The sequence below is a fragment of the Salvelinus fontinalis genome, chromosome 5 (assembly GCF_029448725.1).
Source record: "Salvelinus fontinalis isolate EN_2023a chromosome 5, ASM2944872v1, whole genome shotgun sequence".
NCBI classification, from domain to species: Eukaryota; Metazoa; Chordata; class Actinopteri; order Salmoniformes; family Salmonidae; genus Salvelinus; species Salvelinus fontinalis.
This window is the reverse complement of record NC_074669.1, coordinates 29345758-29361287: the sequence shown is the minus strand read 5'-3', so window position 1 is coordinate 29361287 and position 15530 is coordinate 29345758. Positions and strand designations below refer to the sequence as shown.

The 15530-nt window shown below is 42.1% G+C and overlaps 1 protein-coding gene across 1 annotated transcript; it reads right to left on the bottom strand.

The window, feature by feature from the left end:
- Positions 1–1167: 1167 nt before the first annotated feature.
- On the bottom strand, positions 1168–4929 carry si:ch73-389b16.1 (uncharacterized). The gene is made up of 2 exons (XM_055923117.1): positions 3029–4929; positions 1168–2561 (listed from the first exon to the last, which is right to left on the bottom strand). The coding sequence occupies exons 1-2, from the start codon at positions 3213–3215 to the stop codon at positions 2344–2346; spliced, it is 405 nt and encodes a 134-aa protein (XP_055779092.1). The 5' UTR covers positions 3216–4929; the 3' UTR covers positions 1168–2343.
- Positions 4930–15530: the final 10601 nt, after the last annotated feature.

Here is a 15530-nt window from a genome sequence, read left to right as displayed (position 1 = left end):
CTGTTATAGTCTACATAAGTTTAGCAAATAAGAATATGCATATTTCAACTATCAGAACCATGTTGCATGTGATGCTGATTGACAGAAAAGGGCTACTACTAAGTGATGTTAACTCAGATGAGATGTGATGTAGTCAACCTGGTTGGTCAAGGACCCCCTGTTGGAGAATGAGTTTATGCTGCATTTCCTGAGAGTGACTCTACTGCAGCTTCTAACTTACTGAGCTACAGAAAGAATCACAATCAACATATGCTCAAATGATGTGTTGACATGGGCAACTATAGTGAGTAATCTTTTATTATCTTTGAATAAATAATAAACCAGGTATGAAATGTGTGTGTTGCTCTGCTGCATCTGAAGGGCTTTTAGTTGAATTTCCTCCTGTTTTTCCTTAAGTTCTGTATCTTTGTCTATCTTTATCTTCTAAACCAACTCCCTACATGTCTCCAACTGGCTCTGTAGCTCCCTGGAAAAACATACACACACATGCAGAGCTCGTAGATACTCAATGACACACACAAATCATGTTTGTATGCACACACGGACGGTCGGTCGGACAGACAGACAGACAGACAGGTCAGTCAGTAGGGGCCAAAAGTGTTGATCAACAGAGAAGAGCTTAACTCCGAATCCAGAAGGTAATATAAGAGTGTTCTCAAGTGAAAGATTTTCTTGTACAGTCACATCAGTGATTTGGGTTTTGCTCAAGGACAGGACAGCAGATGATAGCCATAGCCAATAGCTTTCTAGCATGTGATGCTGTCTGTGTGGGGGAAAACAATGCTACATCTAGTCTGATCACATCTTTGCCATGGGGCTAAGAGTTAGAACATGAGTGCTGCTTCCCGAGAATCAGCTGACACTCACCTGAGGGAACAGGAGAACAGACAGACGCTGAATGGCACCATTTTCCCTATATAGTGTACTACTTTGGATCAAGGCCCATAGGGCTTTGGTCAAAGTAGTACACTATATAAACGCAATAGGGAGCCATTTGGGACCTGTTGCTGTTAGAAACACTGGAACCATTCATGTAGCAACGATGCTACCCTGCAGTTTGAGGGAAAGTATATAGAATGTACCAAACAACACCATAAATGGATATAACCTCCTGGTTGTGATACAACACTATCTGTATGGTATAGACAAAAATGAGTCGTGAAAACATCATGTTTACATTTTAATTCACATGTAATACATTGCAGACTGCTGCTTTTGCGGGTAGCTTCCATAGCTTTCTGCAGTGTACTGATAATACAATAGTTTCCATAGCAACTTGTCCAGTTCAGTGGTCACATCCATGTGACAAGACAGAGGAACAGTAGAGGTTGCCAAGTCACCCATTTTATAATCTGTCTGACAAAAAAAATGAATGAATGTGTGCCTTTCATCTTATAATACAAGTAGTGCTACATCTTGGCTGAACTTCGCACTAAAATATTTTCAATTGAAACAGGGACTGTTTAATTTCAGTATGGAAAATCCCCCAGTAAAACAGACATGATACTTGCGGTTTTCTTTTCATACTGTATGAATAGGAACTGGAGGGCAGGCAAGAATGTAATGAGGTCAATGACACATGACCTTATAAAAAAAATAGCACAAGTTGAACTTTGTTACACCATATTCATGGGCTGCTGCTGTTTCACAGAATGTATGTTTGAAACAGCACCAATAGACACCCCAAAACCAGGTTCACTGACCACTGCCTCCAAGTGATATATGACAAAGAGGGGGGATCAGTGTTGTTTATCAGCCATCATTGGTCTCAGAGAAGATCAGTCTTCATCCCCTGGAAAATGTATTTATGTACATAATAACCTTTGACAACCCAACACCACAAGCAACACAGGGTTGCACAAGTTTATCTCAATTTAAGACAAGTTAAAAACAGATAACTACAGTTATATTTTTTGCTTCTTTCCCATTGGATTGCAGCACAGTTTTTCGGTAATTGACATTCTGGTCTGGCTCTGAGTTTCCACACAACACGGACAGGAAATACAGTGCTGGGAATAGGAGCTAACATAAGTTAAGTGTTTATCAATCCCTAACAACAACCAAGTCACAAAAGCAGTTTGTGGGAAGTGAAAACGGAGTAAAAACAAAGTAGATAAGTAGTACAAACTGTAAAGAGGAAATATACATTTGTTACAGTTAAAAAAACTATTTGGATTCAGCTTTGTCGTCAAGACTGAGGTGTTCTGGCCCCATTGGTGAAAAAGAGTGAAGCAGGTACCAAGGGAGGCCAAAGTACCAAGAACCAAGTGGTTGTGAGCATAGTAGAAGACTGAAGGAGCCTCTGCCCCTGCACATTGAGCCAGAACCATTGGGGTTGTTGGCTCACCTCATCCCTGCTTGCAGTTTCTCCATGTCAACTTTGCGCTGCTCTGCGTTGGCCTGTGAGCGTCTCAGCCTGTCTCGCAGCTCCTGCAGGTGGTCCAGTGTGTCCACCAGCTCTCCCTTCACAGTCTTCATCTGGCTCTCCAGCAGCTGGGTGCGGTGCAGGGAGTTCCTCCTGTCTCTCCTGGTGAAACGCACCTTATCCTCCAGGTCCTGGACTGCACCGGACAAGGCCCAGAGAAGAACAAGATCAGAAACAGTCACTCCAAGGGAGAGCTAACATTTTGAGCCAGTTTCCTGGACCCAGATTAAGCTTAGTCCTTGACTAAAATCTGACATGCATTTTAGTTCAGAACTAGGCTTAATCTGTGCCTTGGAAACCAACCCCTTAAGACACAGACATTCAGAGAGAAAACAAATCTAAAAGATGCTAAACTACACAGGGAGAGCATCAGTCCAGAACAAAGAAAGTACTCAGAAGAATCATTTGATGACATGGTCTCATGGTAAAATATACACTAGCAAAAGTAGATACGGTCTATAAAATCAAGGGCACATGCACTATCATATTAACTACATTTGAATGATTTAAATGACCGTTTATCCATAGCACTAAAACCATGAAGTGCTCATGCAGTTCAGAGAAGAAACTGAAGTCAATTAGCGGAAGGATATTGATACAGACCCATGTCGTCCCGGTTGTCCCGTCCTTTACTTTCTGTACCAGGCTCAGTCTTCTTGTCCAGCTTTCCTCTGGTCTCGGCTAGCATCTTCTCCATCTTGGAGAGCTGGAAGGCCTTCGTGACGCTGTCTCTCCGTATACGCAGCATCTGCTGCTCTCGCTCACTCAGCTCACCCTGAACCTTATTCATGTCCTCTGTTATTAACTGCCTACAGGTCAGGAGAACAGACGAACCCTGGCTCTCAACAGGGGCTTACGGCTGCTAGACACACTACGTCTGTAAAAGGTCACCCTAAAGTCGTTTGCACTGATTACGATACTTGACAACACAAAAGGTAGAAGGATTTTGGGATGTCTAGAGAAGTCAGTCACATACAAGTACACAATATTCTGCGTGTACTGGTTCCCTGGTCTGGATTGAAAATCTCTAAGCTATTCCTTCTACTGGTCTCTAGTATGTAGTGTTTGTCCTGCTCCCGAGTCCTCCAGTTGATCTTTTGGGGATGGGCTATCTAGACCTCTTATATACCCCCAACAAAGAGCAGAAAACAGCCTCCAAACAACAAACACTGAGTACAGAGCGTTATAATCAGACAAGTCATAAGACTGGCTTCACCAAGCCCTGCAGCTAACTGACATTATACACTCGACCAGCCGAGTCATTAGGCTCAATGTTGAAGGAGAACATTTAACTCAGTACAAGTCTATTTAGACAAATATGACACTTGAAGATGCCAGGGTCACAGTAACTCAGCAGGGTCACAGTAACTCAGGGAGTTAAACTGGCCATATCAAATCCATTCCCAGCAACTAGAGGCCTAATAACGCACCCACCCAACACCAACTAATGGAGCACTCTAACAACTATCGATTTAAAGGACCGAAATGTCGCTGGTTCGAATACCAGAGCCGACAAGGTGAAACATCTGCCGATGTGCCCTTGAACAAGACACTTAACCCTAATTTGCTCCAGGGGCACTGTACTACTATAGCTGACCCTGTAAAACAGATTGTTACAGTAAAAAACATTCTCTAAAAACAAACAGCTGATATTACACAACTACATAATAATGTCCAAACCAATGTTAGACCGCCCATCATACTGTATTCTGTTGTCTTTCATAAAGTATTGTATGTTGTCAAGACCAGCATCTTTACAAAAACCATTCTTATATCTGGAATTACATTCTATAAAGACTATCTGTCTAAAGCTCCCTCCGCTATTTCTTACTGCAGGCATACAGGTGTTTGACTTTGCCTCATTTAACTTTTTTCCCACCACTTTTTCCTCCCAATTTCAATTACAATCTTGTCTCAACTCCCCAACAGGCTCTGGAGAGGTAAAGGTTGAGTCATGCTTCCTCGAAACATGACCCACCAAACTGCGCTCCTTAACACCTGCCAGCTTAACCCGGAAGCCAGCTGCACCAATGTGTTGGAGGAAACACTGTTCAACTGATGACCGAAGTCAGCCTGCAAGCGCCCCGGCCCACCACAAGGAGTCACTAGAGTGCAATGAGCCAAGTAAAGCCACCCCAGCCAAACCCTTCCCTTACCTGGATGACGCTGGGCCAATTGTGCGTTGCCCTATGGGACTCCCGGTCTCCCCCCCTTTGAACTCCTCCCCCATGAGAAACCACCCCACGTTGGGCACCAATGTAACATGTTGAATATGATCCTGGGTCTCCCACAGGAGCAACCAACGTCTTAGACTGTTATACCAATAGGAAATTCCCTCTTGGGCTGAGGGCAGACACTGGTTTTGAAGTTTGCAGGCGGGACTACCTCATCATGGGACCATGAACGCTACACAGTGTTGTGCAGTGCTTAGCAGTACCATAGCGTAGAGCCGAGTACAGTACAGAGAGTTAAAAACTAGTTTCACTCTGCTGTCTCCTCTTCAGCATTTGAGGCACACACACACACAAACACACACTGAACTCCCTCACCTACATTTGAACAAATAGTTCCTTTTTACCCACTATACTATATAGTCTTAGAAAAAATTGTTCCAAAAGGGTTCTTTGTGGAGGGATAGGGTTCTACCTATAACTTTTTCATCCTTGAAAACTGCGTGTCAGCTAGCATGCTAGCAGATTCCCATAGTCTTCCAGGCATTGTGCTAATGCTAGTCAGCATTGGCTCGCGAAACTACCTATAACTTCCTTCACACTGGACACGGAGACATAAAAATGGCATCCACGAGTTCATCTGACTCTGGGAAAGTAGATAAAGGGCTTCATAGCCAAAATCCTGAAGTATCCGTAATGATGGCGCCGACGGAGATCACGACTAGCTCTTAAGCAACTCTGCAGTATTTTGTTTAAGTACAATTTTTTAAGTTATTAGATCAGGAATTGTTGTGTGTCATTAGATACAGCCAGGAAGAACTATTGGATATTAGAGCGGCGGTAACTCACCAGAACTTCTAGCATTACGACCAGGATTACGACTTCTCTGGAGCGGATCCTTTGTTTGCTCTCCCCAGAGCAATTTAACTTATTCCAGAGGCTGACCCAAAACAACGCTGACAGAGAAGAGGTACTCTGGTCCGAATTAGGAAGCGTGCACACCACCCACCGCTTCCGAGTATTTTACTCGCTAATGTCCAATTTCTGGATAATAAAATTGATGAGCTCAAGGCGAGAGTTGCTTTTCAGAGTGACACCAGGGATTTTAACATACTCTGCTTCACGGAAACATGGCTCTCTCGATATACTGTCTGACTCTGTAAAGCCAGTTGGGTTCTCAGTACATCGTGCAGACAGGAACAAGCATCTCTCCGGGAAGCAGAAGGGTGGAGGTATATGTTTTATGATAAACAACTTATGGTGTAACTGTGATTACATACAGTAACTCAAGTCCTTCTGTTCACCGGACCTAGAATATCTCACAATCAAATGCCAACCATACTATCTCCCAAGAGAATTTCCGGCAATAATAGCCACAGCGGATACCACGGCGGCCCTCAAAGAACTTCACTGGTCTTTACGCAAACTGGAAACCACATATCCTGAGGCTGCATTTATTGTAGCTGGGGATTTTAACAAAGCAAATTTGAGGAAAAGGCTCCCGAAATTCTATCAACATATTGAGTGTTGTACGCTGCTAAAACCCTTGATCATTGCTATACTACCTTCCAGAATGCATATAAGGCCCTCCTCCACCCTCCATTCGGCAAATCGGACCACGATTCCACCTTGCTCCTCCCCTCCTATAGACAGAAACCCAAACCGGAAGCACCCGTGGTGCTACACCACTGACTGTTAAACAGCCATCTCCAGCACATCAGAGGCTGCTGCCTATAGACATAGATTAGGAATCACTAGCCACTTTAAGGAATTTAAACACTAGCCATTTTAAAAATGTCTCCGTAGCTGTACTCTATACTATTCTACGGTACCTTAGTCACTTTAAATTGTTTGTAAATATTGCATCACCCATCTCATATGTATATACTATGCCACTGTATCTTATTCCAATGCCACTCTGACATATATGTATATATTCTTAATCCATTCCTTACTTAGATGTATGTGTATTTTGGGTATATGTTGTGAAACTGTTAGATATTACTTGTTAGATATTACTGCACTGTCGGAGCTAGAAGCACAAACATTTCACTACACCCGCAATAACATCTGCTAAACACAAGTATGTGACCAATATATTTGATTAATGTTCAAGTTTAAACACTGAGGTAAACATCAGGGGTGCGACTCATCTGATAAATTAAAAGATACAGTTTAAAACATTCACACCTATATATGGGATTATTTATTGATGTATCTGGCATTCCTTACCGTAGATTTTTCAGTGTAACATTTCTAGTGTTGATTCAGGAGTTAAATGCAACACTCAGTTGTGTACAATAACCCCTGTGTTGGTGTTAATAAACAGTTGTGTGATTGCGACATTTTTACTCTCCTGTGGAGTAAAACACTCAAAACCACACCCATCATTATCATATTTCCAATAATGTTCTATTGCAGGTTGATTTTCAGAATAGTTTGTTTCAATGTCTGTGTTTTTGCATGTACATTGATTGGTTGATTAATCTTATGCTACACAAAGATAAATAACATACATTTTTATAAACTAATCCAATCTGTTAGTAGTTGTATTTATTAAACCCGTTACTGAGATGGTTGTCCTAGTTGACATAATTTAGGTAGTGCCATTAATCAATCTTCACAACCCTGGCAGTCATTCTGAATGCAGGTTGTGGGTGATTTAAAAGTTCCCATTGTTGGATATCCTCACTCTGGCAATAGGAATTTCACATCACTTTTCAAGCCAGCATAACGTGAACTGCAGGCCTGATGTGACCTATACACAAAGAGTTTCTTAACACCGCTGTGTTGGGGTACAACTAGGCCCTCAAAGAAAGGCTTAATGATAAATGGGGCGGCAGGTTAGAGCGTTTGACTTGTAACTGAAAGGCTGCAAGATTGAATCCCTGAGCTGACAAGGTAAAAAGCTGTCGTTCTGCCCCTGAACAAGGCAGTTAACCCACTGGTCCTAGGCCGTCATTGAAAATAAGAATTTGTTCTTAACTGACTTGCCTAGTTAAATGAATGTAAAATAAATACACTGATATCAGACTAGCCTCAATTCATTGGGGCATGGACTCTACAAGGTCTTGAAAGCATTCCACAGGGATGCTGGCCCATGTTGACTCCAATGTGGCCAACAGTTGTCAAGTTGGATGGATGTCCTTTGGGTGGTGGACCATTCTTGACACATACAGGAAACTGTTGAGGGTGAAAAACTCAGCAATGTTGCTGTTCTTGACACAAACCGGTGCACCTACTACCATAACCCGTTCAAAGGCAACACAATGTTTTTGTCTTTCCCATTCACTCTCTGAATGGCACACATACTGTACACAGCCCATTGTCTCAAGGGTTATTTATTTTTTATTTTACCTGTCTCCTCTCCTTAAATCCACTTCAATCAGTGTAAATTAACAAATGACATCAATAAGTGATCACAGCCTTCACCTGGACTCACCTGGTCAGTCTGTCATGGAAAGAGCAGGTGTCCTTGTAATGTATTGTCATAAAGAGCTTAATTTTAAAGGCTAATAAGGCTGGTGGGACTGTTAATTGAGGGTTTTAGGGAGAACCCTTCAAATATAAGCAGGTTCTTGGTAGAACCCATCAAAGGGTTCTATCTAGAATCAAAAAGGGTTTCCCTATAGGGACAAACCGAAGAACCCTACATGGTTCTACTTAGCACCTTTTTTTCTAAGAGTGTAGTCACCCCCTGAAAGCCTGAGGTAATCAGTTTTTTTAAATAGTATCCGTCTAAACAACGAAGCTTTTCAAAACACTCATAAACAGTATCCACAGCAAGCATACAGTCAGTTATTAACATATGAGGACTATTTTAATAACCCTTCTCTGCCCTTAGTGCAAGTTCAGGCCAGCCCACAAAAGCAGGCTTTGTCTACAAAGAACAGTACCAGTTACAGCTATTTGATGAACACAAGCTCTGGCAGAACCTGGAGCTCTGGCACACCAGAGAGCTGCTCCTCACCTCTGACTGCAAAGCTTCCACCTGAGAACAACCCAACAAGCATAAGAGCTGCCTGCTGACCTTCTTCTGAACCATATTGCTTACACCTATCCAATACTCAGATATATGCAAGTTCCTAGGGGGTAGGGCCTAGGGGTTCATTTGGGATTCAGGGAGTGTCTTCTTCAGTGAGGTTTTATCGGTTGAAAAGAGCAAACAAAATGATGACTTACCACCACTAACTGAAAAGGTGGAGCGTGCCTGTTTGGGTGTCTAGCTAGTCTACACCCCTATACTTTACCAGCTCAAATATTTTCTAGTCTTATTTTCTGTGCAAAATACATTGTGTGATGAGTGTTGTACAGGAAATGAAGAAACTATTGAGATCTTAATGACGTTATACCTCTTTGGCTCGTGTCTCCAGCTCACTCTCTCATAGCGTCCCTTCACTCCCTGTATCTGCTGCACACAGCTACTCAACTCATCCGTCTCCAAAAACCTCACCTTCAACAGAGCAGAAAAAAAGGAAAAAAGCCTGCTCTAACTAGCAATTATCATGGGAAATGAAAAGATCACATGTTATTATGGTATAATATAGTTGACAGAGAGTTGAGAAAATGCACAAGGAGTTAAGTTAGTGTTCCTTGGTGGTAGACTCTGTAGCCTGCACTCAGAGCTCTTAAGGCCTCCTGGTCTTGTTTGTCTCTCGTCTTGCTCTCCTAAGAGATTGACATGATTGGGGCTGGGGTTAGTGCACTAGCCATGGATATGTTGAGCCTGTGCTGGGCCTCCTGTCTCTCACGCTGGGTTGAAGAGGAGGTTCTTTTCAACTCCGCTATCTGAGAGTGTTTCTGCTTCATAATATATGCCATTTTATCCAAAGCGACTTACAATCATGCGTGCATTCATTTCACGTATGGATGGTCCCGGGAATCGAATCCACTACCCTGGCATTACAAGCGCAGTGCTCTACCAACTGAGCTACAAAGGACCACTTCAAAGATATCTTCAACTGTACAGGACAGGCAGAAATGAATCACAAGAAACAGGCAGGAAACACATGTATGACAGGACTGTAGAATACACACAAGCACCTTTGCAGGCGGCCAAACATCTATGTTAACATAAGATCAGATGTGCGTGATGTTTATGGCATTGCTTATTGGAACTTTGGGTGAATCCTTATGAACAGTGAAGGGAACTGAAGCCATGAATTCTCTCACCATTTTGATTTGGTCCTCTAGCTCCTTAGATTGCTTTGATCCAGCTCTCTGAGACTCCCAACGCCTTTAGGAGTCCCTATTCAAGTCCAGAGTAGTTTTAAAGTGCTGGAGACTGCTGCTCTTCTCCTATGTTTCAAAACATATAGTTAATCAACTAACTTGTCAACTTGAACTTATCATAGCCTATGTGTGAATATGGATGAGGAACTGGGTCTGTCTAAATCGAAAGGCAGCTAGCTACCTGCCTCAAAAAGGCAGCATCATGGTGGATTGAGACAGACCCGTGTGTTAGTGAAAGCATATGTGTGCGTGTGTTGTGGTTTGGTCTTCTCTAGTCTGTGAAAATGCTCCATTCATTCTTCTCTGCAGCTGCCAGGCATTATTCCTCCATAACTGCAATACAACTCATTCACCACTAGGGGACAGACATCAGTCACACATACAGTACTGAAACAAGTCATATTTTGTTTCAGGCACTAGTTTAAGGCCTGATGACTCATCCCTAATTTTTCCTGGTATGCGACACTAACTCCTTTGAGATGCAGCCATTTTCCTTGATTTGAGACCACTTATAATAAAAACGGTAGTACAGTATAGTTTTCATGTGTCCATCCTTACCCCTCTCTCCAGCTGGTTGATGTGTACAGTCCTCTCCTGCAGCTGTGTGTGTAGTTTCTGTAGCTGGTGTTCTGTCTGGGTGGTGTTGCAGGATACAAAGATACTTTGCGTACTTCATGTGTACCCACAATGTTACATGACGGAATACAAGGAAGAGGGACATTTTTTGAGAGTTCACCTACTCTACTATATGCATGGCCTAGAGATGGGAAAATAAATATGTGCTATATATAGACTACAATAGGATGTGTAGTATTGGACAGTAAACTAGGGAAATCCCCTGGCTTGAGTTCGGGGGACATCACACGGTGGCACAGGAGCTGGCAGACAAGGCTTAGCACAGAGTGATCCCCCTCTGCGTTATAACAAATAGTTAGGTCCGTTTTACATACCGTAACAGTATAGTAAAGTTGTACGGCCAACTTTGTATGGAACAGCCTTATATTCAGTTAAATGCTGAGTTAGCAATAAGCAGGTTGCACCCTGGTTGCATGGGGTACATACAGAATACAACATTTAGAGGTTCTCGTGTGAGAGTATGGAGCTAGGCTCACCTCTAAGATACAGCAGGCGGAGGATGGCCTCTCGGGATTATAGTTCAGCCTGGCTCTGCTGATCTTTGACACTGCTCCGGTCTCTGCTCCTGGCTGGAAGTAAGGTGGCGTAGGTCCAAGCTCTCCTTTCTCAACACCTCTATGTCCTTCCCAACTCTCCCCCTGTCACTCAGTCTTTTCTCCAGTTCCACAGCCCGGACAGAGGCCTCTTGCAGAAGAGAACGCAAGGTGGTGCTCTCTACACTCGTCACATCGGCTTCAACCGACTCTTCCTTCAACTGGCTGTTAAAGGGAAAGAGCAAGTTGATTCCTAACTACTATTGTTACTATACACGGAGTATACACAACATAAAGAACATACACTGACCAGGTGAAAGCTATGATCCTATAACATGAACGCTTGGAGTCGGGAAGCAAGTTCAGGGAGTGTATTTAATTAATAAATTAACATAGAACAAAACAAGAAACACAGGTAGCGTACAGACATGAACAGATATAAGAACGCCTCAGGAAAGAACCAAAGGGAGTGACATACAGTTGAAGTCGGACGTTTACATACACCTTAGCCAAATACATTTAAATTCAGTTTTTCACAATTCCTGACATTTAATCCTCGTAAAAATTCCCTGTCTTAGGTCAGTTAGGATCACCACTTTATTTTAAGAATGAAATGCTCAGAATAATTGTAGAGAATTATTTCTTTCAGCTTTTATTTCTTTCATCACATTCCCAGTGGGTCAGAAGTTTACATACACTCAATTAGTATTTGGTAGCATTGCCTTTACATTGTTTAACTTGGGTCAAACGTTTCGGGTAGCCTTCCACAAGCTTCCTATAATAAGTTGGGTGAATTTTGGCCCCTTCCTCCTGACAGAGCTGGTGTAACTTAACCAAGTCAGGTTTGTAGGCCTCCTTGCTTGCTCATGCTTTTTTTAGTTCTGCCCCCAAAATTTCTATAGGATTGAGGATAGGGCTTTGTGATGGCCACTCCAATACCTTGACTTTGTTGTCCTTAAGCCATTTTGCCACAACTTTGGAAGTATGCTTGGGGTCATTGTCCATTTGGAAGACCCATTTGCGACCAAGCTTTAACTTCCTGACTGATGTCTTGAGATGTTGCTTCAATATATCCACATAATTTTCCTCCCTCATGATGCCATCTATTTTGTGAAGTGCACCAGTCCCTCCTGCAGCAAAGCACCCCCACAACATGATGCTGCCACCCCCATGCTTCATGGTTGGGATGGTGTTCTTCGACTTGCAAGCCTCCCCCTTTTTCCTCAAAACATAACGATGGTCATTGTGGCCACATTTCTCCAAAAAGTACGATCTTTGTCCCCATGTGCAGTTGCAAACCATAGTCTGGCTTTTTTATGGCGGTTTTGGAGCAGTGGTTTCTTCCTTGCTATGTCGATATAGGACTCATTATACAGTGGATATAGACACTTATGTACCCGTTTCCTCCAGCATCTTCACAAGGTCCTTTGCTGTTGTTCTGGGATTGATTTGCACTTTTCGCACCAAAGTATGTTGATCTCTAGGAGACAGAACGTGTCTCCATCCTGAGCGGTATGACGGCTGCGTGGTCCCATGGTGTTTATACTTGCATACTATTGTTTGTACAGATGAACATGGTACCTTCAGGCATTTGGAAATTGCTCCCAAGGATGAACCAGACTTGTGGAGGTCCACCATTTTTTTTCTGAGGTCTTGGCTGATTTCTTTTGATTTTCCCATGTTGTCAAGCAAAGAGGCACTGAGTTTGAAGGTAGTCCTTGAAATACATCCACAGGTACACCTTCAATTGACTCAAATTATGTCAATTAGCCTATCAGACACTTCTAAAGCCATGACATAATTTTATGGAATTTTCCAACTTCAAAGCACAGTCAACTTAGTGTATGGATATAATAAACGTATCACTAGTCACTTTAAACAATGCCACTTTATATAATGTTTACATACCCTACATTACTCATCTTATATGTATATACTGTACTCTATACCATCTACTGCATCTTGCCTATGCCGCTCGGCCGTCGCTCATCCATATATTTATATGTACATATTCTTATTCATTCCTTTATACACACACAAGTATAAGGTAGTTGTGAAATTGATAGATTACTTGTTAGTTATTACTGCACGGTCGGAACTAGAAGCACAAGCATTTCTCTACACTCGCATTAACATCTACTAACGTATGTATATGTGACCAATAAAATGTGATTTTATATACATTTCTGACCCACTGGAATTGTGATACAGTGAAATAATCTGTCTGTAAACAATTGTTGGGAAAAATTACTTGTGTCATGCACAAAGAATTTGTCCTAACCGACTTGCCAAAACTAGTTCGTTAACAAGACATTTTTGGAGTGGTTAAAAAACGAGTTTTAATGTCTCCAACCTAAGTGTATGTAAACTTCCGACTTCAACTGTATATAGGGAAGGTAATCAGGCAGGTGTTTGAGTCCAGGTGAGTCTGATGAGGAGCGTAACGTTGTGTGTAATAATGAGCAGCCTGACGACCTTGAGCGTCGGAGAGGGAGTATACGTGACAGTACCCCCTCCCTGACGCATGGCTCCAGCTGCAGGACGCCAACCAGAGGGACGCTCGGGCCGATCGCGTTGCCTGACATGCGGGCTGAGGCCTCCCCAGTTGTGGCACTCGGACCCGATGTCACCTACACAAAAAAAATGTATAATAACACCCTGGTGCGCCCCTTCTCTAACATGAACGCTGGGAGTCAGGAAGCAAGTTTAGGGAGTGTATTTAATTAATAAATTAACCTAGCCCTAAACAAGAAACACGGGTAGCGGACAGATATGAACAGAAACAATAACACCTACAGAAAGAACGAAAGGGAGTGACTTATATAGGGAAGGTAATCAGGCAAGTGATTGAGTCCAGGTGAGTCGTTATGCGCATCATGGTGACAGGTGTGCGTAATAATGAGCAGCCTGACGACGTCGAGTGCTGGAGAGGGAGTGTACGTGACAGATCCTTTAATGATGTCACTTGTTAAATCCACTTCAATCAGTGTAGATGAAGGGGAGGAGAACTTCTTAGGGATCAAATCCCTTTAGCGGGTCGATTTGACAACATCCGGTGAAATGGCAGAGCGCCAAATTCAAATAAAATTACTATAAATATTTAACTTTCATGAAATCGCAAGTGTAATACATAAAAATAAAGCTTAACTTCTTGTTAATCCAGCCACCATGTCAGATTTTTAAAAGGCTTTATGGCAAAAGCAAATCATGCTATTATCTGGACAGTGCTCCATCATACAAATGCATGACAAACAATTTTCAACCAGGGAGGTGCAACACAAAAGTCAGAAATAAGGATATAATTCATGCCTTACCTTTGAAGATCTTCTTCTGTTGGCACTCCAAAATGTCCCAGAAACATCACAAATGGTCCTTTTGTTTGATAAATTGCTTCTATATATCCCCAAAATGTCAATATATTTGGCACGTTTGATTCAGAAAACCCCGGTTCCAACTCGCCCAACATGACTACAAATTATCTAATAAGTTACCTGTAAATTTGGTCCAAACATTTCAAACAACTTTCCTAATCCAACTTTGGGTATCCTAAAACGTAAATAATCGATAAAATTTAAGATGGAATATACTGTGTTCAATAGCGGATAAAATCAAAGTGGAGCGAGTTCCAGGTCGTGCGCATCAAACAAAAGAGTCCACTTGGCTTGACACATGGAAACAACAGGACTACTTCTTCATTACTCAAAACAACCAATTTCTAAAGACTGTTGACATCTAGTGGAAGCCATAAGACCTGCAACCAGGTTCCTCAGAAATCTAGTTTCGCATAGAAAACCAAATGATAACACAGTGAAATAAAAATAGAAATTCCTGGATGGTTTGTCCTCGGGGTTGCGCCTGCCAAATAAGTTCTGTTATACTCACAGAAACTTTAGAGTGTTTTCTATCCAAATCTACCAATTATATGCATATCCTAGCTTCTGGGCCTGAGTAGCAGGCAGTTTACTTTGGGCATGCTTTTCATCCAGATGTGAAAATACTGCCCCCTATCCCAAACAGGTTTAAAGAAGGATATTTAAGCCTTGACACATTGATTGTGTATTTGTGCCATTCCGAGGGTGAATGGGTAAGACAAAAGATTTACACTGAACAAAAATATAAACGCAACATGCAACAACTTCAAGAGTTACAGTTCATATAAGGAAATCAGTCCATTGAAAAGAATTAATTAGGCCCTAATCTATGGATTTCACATGACTGGTGTAGTGGAAATTATTTTATAGGGACACTCGAAGTCAATCTTAAATTAATCATTGTTTATTGTCAGCGCACTGGAGAGGTTCCAACAAACTCAATGAAGTAGTTACGTTAATTCCCTTATATACTGACAAGTTATATCTGCATGACTCAGCTTACTCATCATTCAGAATTAATGTTTGGTTCATAACATGTGACAGACCAATACCTCACGAGGCTTCTTATCTAAGCTGACACCTTGAAACAGAGATGTCCCTTTCTCTAAACAGGCTTCTGGGCATACTGCCAAATTGCAGATACTGATAGTGAGGATTCATT

Excerpts from the sequence above, each read along its gene's own strand:
- si:ch73-389b16.1 (XM_055923117.1), bottom strand. The coding sequence starts at position 3,215 with ATGAATAAGGTTCAGGGTGAGCTGAGTGAGCGAGAGCAGCAGATGCTG. Across the intron at positions 2,562-3,028 it reads GGACAACCGGGACGACATGG|TCCAGGACCTGGAGGATAAG; the intron begins GTCTGTATCAAT and ends TGTCCGGTGCAG.